Source organism: Salvelinus fontinalis, chromosome 27, assembly GCF_029448725.1.
Source record: "Salvelinus fontinalis isolate EN_2023a chromosome 27, ASM2944872v1, whole genome shotgun sequence".
NCBI lineage: Eukaryota > Metazoa > Chordata > Actinopteri > Salmoniformes > Salmonidae > Salvelinus > Salvelinus fontinalis.
In genome coordinates, this window is record NC_074691.1 from 23,176,841 (window position 1) to 23,187,971 (window position 11,131).

Below are 11,131 nucleotides of genomic sequence, written 5' to 3' on the forward strand. Positions count from 1 at the left end.
TGTTATATTAAGTGTTTATTAGACAAAAACGTGACTTTTGTGCATGTACAATGTGTATAACAAAACAAACATACATAACAAATACAAGTAATAAAAAGTAACTTCAAATACAATAATATAATTGAAATAAAATATGTCCAAACGCATCACTTCAAAGCTCGCAAGAGAGAAAACTCTTGGATATAAATGTTTATTCTGCAAGGTGAGACATTCATTGGTCATAAATATCGGTTTAGAAAACATCTGACCATGCAGAAGCTGAAAACCAATGGGGGATCCACAATGCTTTGCTTCTGTGGCTCCCGAAGCCAGTCCTGAAGGACCCCTATGTATGCAGGCTTTCATCTCCATCGCCCATTGGTCATCATTTGTATTTAATCTAGTATGGTTTGAGATGAACCTGTACACAGAGGGGTCCTTCAGATCCAGCTCTGATACATGCTGTCCTAACTATGTCTCCCAGGTGATGTCATCTTTCTTTAGGCTTGTGCAGAGTCTCTGGGTCTCTCTGAGCAGCTGGAGGTTCTCCTCCTGACTCACCCCAGCTCTCTTACCCCCCCGTGAGGTGGTCTTAACTGGAGAGGGGGGCAAGGGTCTCACCCCACTCCCCCCCTTAGCCCTGCCATCCTCACTTGTCGCCCGCTGACGAGGTTTCTGGGGGTTCTGTGTAAGTTTGTCCACCTGAGTGGGGAGAGGAAACACAGGGAGAGGTCATACAGTATTATTAGACATGTCAACAAAAAAAATTCTCCCCAGTAATCCTCCTCCCTACCCCTCCTGCAGATGCAGAACATCCCCTCATTCCTCCCAACTCCCTCTCTACAGTATTATGTACGTACAGTCTGCTGGTGTTTGCGGAGCTTGGTGATCTGAGATCCCTTCTCCTCCATCCTCTTGACCAGCAGCTCTAGCTCCCTCTCCAGATCCTCCCTGGTATCCCGATGCCGCGTCTCATCCATTTGACAAACCAGCTCTTGGTGCTCACTGAATTACACAGACAGAAATATTAAAACACACTCAGTATTGTGTGTGTTTAATAATTAATGTTAACACACTATCAGGCCCCTCAAAATCCATCAGAAACCTGCATACACATTGTCCACAAACACACACACTCTTAGCTAATGGTAGTACTCACAAGCTCATCTGTCCCAGTTCGTCCTGCAGTGCCAGCAGTAGCTCAGACAGAGAGCCCAGAGCAGGACCTGCCGGTCCAGGGGGAGAGGTGGGGGTGGATGGGGCCCTATGGAGGGCTCTCCTGGCGCCAGCGGAGCCAGACCTGCGCAGAGAACGCACCCGCTCACACAGGTGGGGCTGGTGGTGCTTCATCATGTGGAGGACACTCTGCATGTTAGCGTGCACCGAGTGGCTGGGGCTTGTCGACTAAGAGAGAGAAAGACAGGGAGAGATGTGGCGCTCAGTCACAGAGGAATTCTCTCAACAAACCCAATAAATACTTGCAAAGTAAAATGCAGACGTACTGTTCCAGCTACGAAGGGCAGTTTATTTTTGGGGAAACATGGTGGTGCTGGGGCCTCTTGCCGCACCAAACTCGTTTTCTGGAGAGGAAATGTTCAGACATTGTTATGTAGCACAAAATAAAGTTAATTGTAGTGCACGTCATTAAGTTCTGGTTATTGAATGTAGTACCTTGGAGGCATTCTTGGACTTCTTCTTTGGTTTAACCTCATCCGAGACTGCAGGACACAGGCGGAGGTTGGTCTCCAGCTCCCTCTGCAGCTGTTAAAGGATGTTTGGGCTTGATAAAGTAGAACCTTGTGTGTCCGATCATCGGTCATGATGAAAAAAGTAACGTTCCCTATACTTTCAATGTATTTTTCCGCAAAAGGCGGATAAACGCTATCGCAAAATAAAATAAAGTTAAAACTGTTTACCCTCCACTACACCACTGCTTGTGTAGGTGTTATTACACTAACCTCATCTGCTTTCTCCTGCACAAGTTTCCGCTCGTGTTCCTCTTCCAGGAGTTTCTGTTCCAGCAGCTCAATTTTCCTCTGAGGACAACAGAGAAAAGTTGAGAGATTAACTTTTGATTTACCACCACAGACTATGGTTAGTTACACCTCATTCAACCAAAGCACCATTGGTTACCTCAGCCACAGACTGTGTCTTGGACAGTTTCAGACAGTCCCTCTCTAGTTTCTCCAGCTTCTCTAGCGGAGTGTGGGCATCAGAGCAGTTCTGGAGCCTCTGCTTCTGAAGGGACAACTCCAATGGATAAACAGACACGTGTTAATCTAGTCTGATGCAGCAAAAATAACATGCAACATGCCTGCCTAGTTAATGAGGAATTGGTGAACAGAGGCCAGCTGATTCACATTCAGCTATATCTATGGACAGTTGTGCTCTGGGTGTTCGTAAATTCAGAGCGTTGTCAGATTGTCCATTCATAAATTCAGAGTGTTCTGCTCTCGGAGTGTTCAGAGCCACTGGACGCTCTGGCCGAGGAGTAGGGTTGATCCAAGCAACAGCAGTCAAGCACCCAAGCTATCTGGCTTAAGTTGGTTAGTTTGCTAGCTATTTCTAGACAACACAGTCTGCCCATTGTACTCACCCTAGCTAACAGAGCTGGTTAGGCTGTTTTCATGTTATCTAGAGTGTTGGTGTCTAACTGTGCTCCTGACAACAATTTAATTTAAAAAAATTGCCGACATTGACTGACACCAGCCATACTCAACAAGTGTTGCGCGTTTGTAAAATTCATAAGTTATTCTGCACTCTGGCACACTCATATGAAAGTGCTCCGAAATCAGAGTAGTTAGCCAGAGTGAGTTTATGAACACACCCTTAGTGGCATGTACCTGTTTCTCAGTCAGAGTGTTCTTGTCCTTCTCTGCATTCTCCACCATCTTCCTCATGTAGTCCAGCTGCTTCTCAAGGAGCTGACAGCGAGCTTCCGCAGACTGAAGCGGAGTGACCCGCTCTAAACACAGACAAAAAACAGGAGTGAGAGATTAGTCATGGTTCCTTATCACCATAAGCATCCTTCTGAGTACACAGCAACAAGAGGCACAGATATGGCAAATAGAAATCAAACCAGATGGACATCAGCAATAGATGGGAGAGGTTGAGGAAGGACAGGTGTAAAAACAAACAAAAGATAACTATTGTAAAATAGACTGTCCATAAAATGTATATAGTATGTATAAGCTGGAAGTAGAGGCCTAAGCGTTGTTGTTCACTAGTTTACTCCAATTAGTGGAGGGGTGGTAGGGTTACAAAGTAATAAAGGAAAATATATGGGGGATTGGAAGTGATGCAAACAATTACATTGATGGAAGCTACAATCTATCTGCAATATTAAAGCTTATCTACCCCCTTAAAAAAAACAAAAAAAACAAGAGGCACAGAGAGTGAGTTGCTGATATACAGTATATAGTCTCAAAGTCAAGTACCTTTCTTCCTGGAGCCATCTGTTTCGGTGTTGCATGGAGTGATGGAGCACTCATATCCATGGGCTGCCTGGGAGAACTGTTTGACGTTCTTCTCAGCCTGCTTCCTTTCCAGCTCCAGACGACGGATCTTCTCCTGGAGGGTCTTGAGAGCAGCAATGACTGCTACCGGGGAGAAAAACACCTACCTTTAGTAACCAAGCTACAACCATATGCATAATAGTTAAACCAAGGACATAGAACAGCAGACAGTCCCAGAAGTAAAGGCATTTCATTGTCTACATCGTGCCTACCTTTGCTGCCAGCATCGGGCGTAGTCCGATACACCTGCGGAGTAATGTTCTGCAAGTTCATGGCCGTCTTGGTAAGGGGGGCAGGGGCTTCCCAGACATATGAAGGTGGTGACAGCCTATCTGGAGGCTGGTAGTAGCTCCCTATGTAACTATTTTTGGAAGGAGAGTCCAGCAACTAGATAGAAAAGCAGCATGGTTGAATGACTTAGCAAAGACACCAGCATGAAGACCACCTAAAATAGTGCTAAACGTGCCCAATCTTAGCAAGGTAGCAACGCAGCTGTTTTCAAAAAGGCAAACAAACTCTCCTGGAAACACATCGAACGTTCCATTGTTCATTTTAGCAAGCTAGTTTTAGTAGCTAGCGTGACAATCATGACAAAGTCCCAAACAAAGATAATCGGTTGCAAACAGAAGCACTTGCATCGCTAGCTAGCTAACGTTAGTTACGAGGAAGGATAGCTTGCCAGCTAGCTATGGGTTGACTAACTAACGTTAGCTAACTCAAAACATGTCTGGAGTTATTTTGCTAACTTAGCTATGCAATTGTCTCACCTGATCTTGATAAGCCTCCATATGTAATGTAAATACAAATATATGACATGTATTATTTATCTGCTTCCGATTTGTTGACTTTGGATGGCTAAACCTCCAAACGATGACAGCAGGCAGTTCTTACAATTAACATTTCCCTCCTACACTCTTCCTTTTACCGCTCACTGGTTCAGCCTGCGCAGTGGGTTCTCTGCGCACAGTTTATTTTAGGCACTATCCACTCAAAAGATTGTCTGCTACAACAGATGTATGGATAAAATAATACTGTAATGCAGACCCAAAATAATATATTAATCAAATGCGCTTGGAACCGGAGCATAACTGAAATGTATGAATGTATCAGTCTAACAATAATTAAAAGCCCCTCTGCCATGTGTTACAAAGTCTGAACCAATGATTCAATTGATTGAAGTGGCTCTTCAACCAATTTATGCAAAATATTTGGCCATGGAGAATATTATGAGGGAAATTATATTTTCATTCCATCAGAAAGCTGTCAAAGCTGGGAGGCAGGCAGCCTGTTTGCAGGTGATGATGATGATGACGATGATGAGATGCAGATGAATGCGCAGATTTCTTCACATGCACACGTATGGGTTTTGAGAGCTGTGTGATACGTTTATAAAGGAACGGAATAGCATATGCCTGTCTGGCACTAGCCACCTGGTGACAGTCTTGAATGGGACAGCAGTTTGCCCACGTCCCACTGTGGTAATCTCCCCATCACAGACACCCTGGCTGGATGTTTAGTCCAAATGATGGAAAAACCTCAAACGATGATGGCATTCTCTCCTTACTCTTGTGAATGGCACTATATTTTCATATATAAAAATACACATTTCTATATTCAAAGAGTTGTAATGGTGGCACTGTTGCAAATAGTATTTAAATGTCTTTGTGTCACCTGAGGTTTAGAATAGCTTGTCTGTGTAAAAGCAAAGTGGGGGATGTGTTCACTTCTAAAATGCTGTTATTTTACATTTATGATAAACAAGGGGAAGGGGGGGGGGCTCTGCGCAACAACAATCCCTATGTTTTCTGGGAAGTGTATTTTTTAATACCTGTTCATTCCCGTTTTTTATGTGGGTCCGCTTGCTAAAATAATCAAACTCCCATGTTTCCCCTGTCGTGGTTATGGGCACGCCTTACACCATACCTATTGGTGAAGATCTGCATAGATCCTCCTTCATTGTATTATGCAGTAGACCATTGGACATGAGTCTTTCCAATCAACTGTCAACTCAAGTTGCTGCTCTGTATAATGAAATCTGCCTCGGCGTTTCAGTGCAGACTCAAGACGTCCTACGGCTGCTGTGCAAAAATAATGTGAATAAAGTAAGTATTTGTGAATGACACCCTTCGTTTGTAAGATGTACTGAAAAATGAGGGTATATAACTGCCGTTATGCTATAGATATTTGTACAATATTCCTGTTTTGTAACCAGCTAGCTACTGTTAAAAGGCTTAAGACAGAGAGAGCGAGAAAAGATTGAATGGCATTTTGGTTAGCTAACCAAACCTGCCTTGTAAACCAGATACCACACATTTATAACTAGCTAATGAGACTACTAAAACAAAGTGCATTGGCTGTGGATACTGTCAGATCAGTGCCAAACATTTTGGAAGTACATAGGAAACATGTTTTTATTTTAGCATGTTGAACAACATTACTAGCTGCCAACGAACTGCAAAACGGCTAACTAGCGTTGTAGCTACAGCTAGCTTGTTGTTCTCAGCAGCAGTACTGTACAACTAGGCTTTCTCTGTTGGTAGTAACTTTCTGGTCAACAAACGACTGGCTTTCTCAGTGTTCTCCGTACAGGTTGGAAGGGACGAAAAGTTGTCTTCATTGTCCATTGATACGCCCGCATGTTTTTTTGTTGTTGTCCGTTCCCTTTCACTGGACACACACACACACACACACACACACACACACACACACACACACAGACAGACAGACAGACAGACAGACAGACAGACAGACAGACAGACAGACAGACAGACAGACAGACAGACAGACAGACAGACAGACAGACAGACAGACAGACAGACAGACAGACAGACAGACAGACAGACAGACAGACAGACAGACAGACAGACAGACAGACAGACAGACAGACAGACAGACAGACAGACGGACGCATCTTGGCAATGCATACAATGTCCTTTTTATCCAGTCAAAGTATTTTGTTTCTCATTTGTATTATCAATGCCAACTCTCTAGCTGCATTATTGAAGATTTGACTGACATTGTTTTAGAATTTTCATAAATATTTGTAGTTGTACGGTCTATTGAATGAATGCATTTTGGGGATGCTAACGTAGTGTATACATAAAATATTTTAGCATCTGAGTATTTGACAGCAAACGGTTGGCATTTCATGTACTTCATATTATAGCCTGCCACGAGAAATCAAGAGAATCAGAATAAGATGGACATCCAGGATCAGGATGCCACAGCCAGATGGGAGGCTCTGGGCAGCCGTGACGCGAGATCCAGAGGCACAGCAATGGAGCACATCAGCCAGGAGGTGATGCGGAGAGTGGAGAGTATAGGGCCGATACCAGCCACCGTCCCCTCGCCTCTAGCTACTGCAGGGCACCCCACCAGCGACCTGAACGACATCCTGGCCCGTCTACTCATGCTGTCCAAGCGGTGCCCTTTCGATGACGTCAGAGAGCGATGTGTTTGGCTGCTGCAGAATGTTGAGGTAGGAGAACACGCAGCGCGAGGTCGACAGATGTGGTGCTGTCTGATATTATACGGCAGTGGCTGTACCACTACCACAGAGTTTCTAATCCCAGAGGTGCAATATTGCGAGCAGGGCTGGTCCTTGCTGCTCTGCCGCCCTAGGCAGGACCTCAAAAAATGCAGAACTAGAATATCCCTAGTAAGCTAAAAGACATATTTTCCAGTAGTTGAAGTTAGGTTCAATTTAGGTTCTGAATGAAATTTGAAAATACATAATTTATAGATGTTTGGGCTGGTCCAGACCGGACAAAATCGGAACCAAATTTAGATGTCTGTGATTGGTTCAGATTTGGTCCGGACAAAAAAATCGATGTCTGTGGATGTGGAAATCAAGGCCGGTCCGGACTGCACCATAAAAAGACTTCCAAAAGGTGTTGGCTTCCGTCCGTGCTTACTGAGGTGCCTACATTGTTGCCTGAAATAATATAATTTTATGAATGCACATCTGTGTGATAAGCCTACCGTTTGTAAAACACAAAAAGAAGTCCGGACAGGACCAAAAAGACTTTGGCCATGTAGGCTCCCAATGTACTTTTATGAATGCCCGTCCATGTGGTAGGCCCACCATTTGTAAAACATGCATTGCATTGGCTTTATTAATACTGATTTCTGTGACTAATCTATTTAAGCTCTGAATATCAACTACCCAACTTTGTCAGCAGGTATCGTGAGCCTATCTGTAATGTGTTTACACAGTGGGAAATGCAGAAGTATTAAAAAAAAATTCTGCTATGATCAGCTTGTGAGAAATTGACAGATACAAACTTGAAACCACTAATAATGACAATGGGGAGAAACTCCTGGACAACAGTTGTGATTGCCCATTTTACTTTGACTTGTCCTGTTTTTAGATATGTTGTTTTTAACATGACAGCATATTTATTATTTGATTGGGTGCCATTTAGGTTTGGCTTTTTGATCGGTGAAACCTGCATGACGTAAAAAGTGTCCGTCTCATTACATTGTCATACATTTGATATCCAGCCTGTTGGCTACAGAAAAGGCCACAAACTCATTCTACCATATCCTGTATCTGCTACATGATTTATATTAGATTGTATTTTTGACTGAATGTTGGTGGAGTGCCGCAGCGATGCGGAGAGCTACACGGAGAGGCGTGCTGTGAATGGACAAGCAAAATATTTGGTGCCTTTGACAAAGTCGGCACTGCTTATCACAGGGCGACATCAGTGCTCACCTAAAAAGACCATATGCAAGTGGGTGAGAGAAAATGTTTGTTGTTGGAGGTGCGTCTTAGTCAGTTTAGCTCAGAAAATGCTTCCTAATGAGCGGGCCGGCCGTGATCGCGAGACTTCCTGGAATGCTTGCGAAACAGACCAAGCAGGCCGGGGTTTGGAGTATGAGAAGTCAATGAGAGTAGTGAAAAATTCTAACTTTCGATTTTAATTTTGTCCAAATCTAAAGGCACAACCTAGATTGGAGCCATTGTCTTAAATAGTTGAACATGTTGTTACTCCAACCTCCTGAAAGTTACTGACACGTTTTCATTTTAGTCAAACAACTTTATATTGAAGGAGTGCTGTTGATTTGACTGCCTGCACATGCGCAGTTTGTCGCGAGACTACCGTCAAATATGTTTATAACTAACCCAAGATAGACCACAGCCTGCCTCATGCCATCATGTAGCTAGGCCATTACAAGTGTTCTCTTTTTGTTATTGTTGTCTGGTTATTAACCCCTGTGCGTGAATACCTCAGAACCCAATGGCTCACTATTGACAGGTATGAGGATGGGCTACAGTGTCAATGGATGAAGATTACTGTACGCTATTATAATGCAGAAGGGTCTTCTGACTGTAACCGGATTAGAAACTGTATTATTGACTACTGAACACGGTACAAAATGATGTAACCGCAAGGCACCAAGGGAAAGTAATGATAAGCTAACCTCTGATCTTGACCCTGTCTGTCTCCTGTACCTTTTTTGTTTAAAAATGTCACAAAGCTACAAACAGAACTGGGTCAGGGCATAGGGGAACTTTGCCTTGTTAATCATCCTAAGGGTGTCTGACTACATAAATATTGTAATGTGTTGCATGCATGGGGAAATGGGCTGAACACTGCACTTTATAGAATAGGCCAGCCTGTATCCTCTCCAGCTAAAACATGATATGTCTATAACAAACAAACAATTAGAACAGCTCATGAGGATATGGCTCAGGGTGTTATTCATAGAAAAAACCTTGCTAGGTTCCGGGTATAATTCATGTTTGTGTATATCTGGATGAGAGTGAGTAAAAGCACGAGGGACACAGCATAGAGAAAGCAGCTTTGCGGTTTAACAGTGCCGCCGTCGGTACGCACCACCGTCTGGTATTTCCAAATTATGTTAAGCTGCAATTGTTGAGGTCTTGCCAAAGGTTGCGTTTGAGTCCTGCACGTCTGTGGCTCCCTTAGCCTCCCTGTGTTCTGGTCGTCCGTCACCACACATATCCCCTGTTTTAAGATGGGGGGGGGGCTTTTCTAATTCTGCTGACTATAAGAGAGAGTCTTGGAGAGCACAGGGCAGGCAGGTAGGTCAGTCTAATCACACAGGCAGTCCCCTTCCAACAATAGTCTCAAATGTGAGGATTTCCTGCTTGGTCAGAAGAATGCTTCTATAATACCCCTGTACTTAATCCAGGGATTATATCAGTGATGGATAGCTACATGCTCTCACAGTAAGGTACTGTAGGTAGACTGTTCTGAAGGGTCTTTTTAAAATGATGTAGCTTCCTTTCAAGAATGAAGTAGAATAATGTATTGATGCCTGAGAGGTAAATGTAGGCTGTGTTTTTATATAGAAATAGTCTAATTTACAGTGCATTTGGAAAGTTTTAAGACCCCTTGACTTTATCCACATTTTGTTATGTTACAGCTTTCTAAAATGGATTAAATAATTATTTGTCCTAATCAATCTACACACTATCCCATAATAACAGCAATGTTTTTTTATTTATGCAAATGTATTAAAAATAAACATAAATATCTTATGTACATAGTATTCAGTCCCTTTGCTATGAGACTTGAAATTGAGCTCCGGTGCATCCGGTTTCCATTGATCATCCTTGAGATGTTTCTACAACTTGATTGGAGTCCACCTGTGGTAAATTCAATTGATTGGACATGATTTGCAAAGGCACACACCTGTCTATAAGGTATCACAGTTGATCATGCATGTCAGATTGAAAAACAAGCCATGAGTTCGAAGGAATTGTCCGTAGAGCTCTGAGACAGGATTATGTTGAGGCACAGATCTGGGGAAGTGTACCAAAACATTTCTGCAGCATTGAAGGTCTCTAAAAACACAATGGCCTCGATCATTCTTAAATGTAAGAAGTTTGGAACCACCAAGACTTCCTAGAGCTGGACGCCTGGCCAAACTGAGGAATCGCGGGGAGAAGAGCCTTGGTCAGGGACGTGACCCTGAACTCGATGGTCACTCTGACAGCTCCAGAGTTCCTCTGTGGAGATGGGAGAATCTTACAGAAGGACAACCATCTCTGCAGCATTCCACCAATCAGGCATTTATGGTAGAGTGGCCAGACGGAAGCCACTCCTCAGTAAAAAGGCACATGACGGCCCATTTGGAGTTTCCCAAAAGGAGCCTAAAGTCTCTCAGAGCATGATAAACAAGATTTTCTGGTCTGATGAAACCAAAATTGAACCCTTTGGCCTGAATGCCAAGCGTCACGTCTGGAGGAAACGTGGTACCATCCCTACGGTGAAGCATGGTGGTGGCAGCATCATGCTGTAGGGATGTTTTTCAGTGGCAGGGACTGGGAGACTAGTCAGGATCAAGGGATAGATGAACGGAGCACAGTACAGAGAGATCCTTGATGAAAACCTGCTCCAGACTGTTCATGACCTCTGTTACGTTCCCCAGTTTCTGTGTTCTGTTTTGTATTTTAGTGTGTGTGTTTTAGGAGATGGCTTCCTGAAGTACTCCCCAACCAGCTGATTGGTCGACCCCAGACTAATTGGTGATTGGAGCTGACCCCGCCCCCTCGTCAAGAAGCAGCTGACACTAATCACCATTGCCACCTGAAGATAAAAGCCAGTGTTCTGGCCCAGGAGTTAGAGAGAGAGAGAGAGAGAGAGAGAGAGAGAGAGAGAGAG

At 43.7% G+C, this 11,131-nt stretch overlaps 2 protein-coding genes across 4 annotated transcripts in view; one reads left to right on the plus strand and one right to left on the minus strand.

The window, feature by feature from the left end:
* cep57l1 (centrosomal protein 57, like 1) lies at positions 1–4,450 on the minus strand. Of its 2 annotated transcripts, none has more exons than XM_055885315.1 (11): positions 4,262–4,450; positions 3,707–3,881; positions 3,417–3,575; positions 2,823–2,944; positions 2,113–2,229; positions 1,938–2,015; positions 1,651–1,740; positions 1,482–1,559; positions 1,139–1,383; positions 840–984; positions 1–681 (listed from the first exon to the last, which is right to left on the minus strand). In XM_055885315.1, exons 1-11 carry the CDS (start codon positions 4,280–4,282, stop codon positions 451–453), a joined length of 1,461 nt encoding a protein of 486 aa, XP_055741290.1. In that variant the 5' UTR covers positions 4,283–4,450; the 3' UTR covers positions 1–450. The 2 variants fall into 2 exon arrangements, with proteins under 2 accessions (XP_055741290.1, XP_055741289.1); XM_055885314.1 differs by having other exon boundaries at positions 3,417–3,578; positions 4,262–4,449.
* Positions 4,451–5,489: 1,039 nt separating this feature from the next.
* Positions 5,490–11,131, plus strand: part of sesn1 (sestrin 1) — a 72,787-nt gene continuing 67,145 nt past the window's right edge. For both annotated transcript variants that reach the window (XM_055885316.1, XM_055885317.1), the window contains exons 1-2: positions 5,490–5,596; positions 6,661–6,972. In XM_055885316.1, coding sequence (XP_055741291.1) covers positions 6,694–6,972 — 279 coding nt within the window. In that variant the 5' untranslated portion in view covers positions 5,490–5,596; positions 6,661–6,693. The remainder of the gene's footprint in view (positions 5,597–6,660; positions 6,973–11,131) is intronic.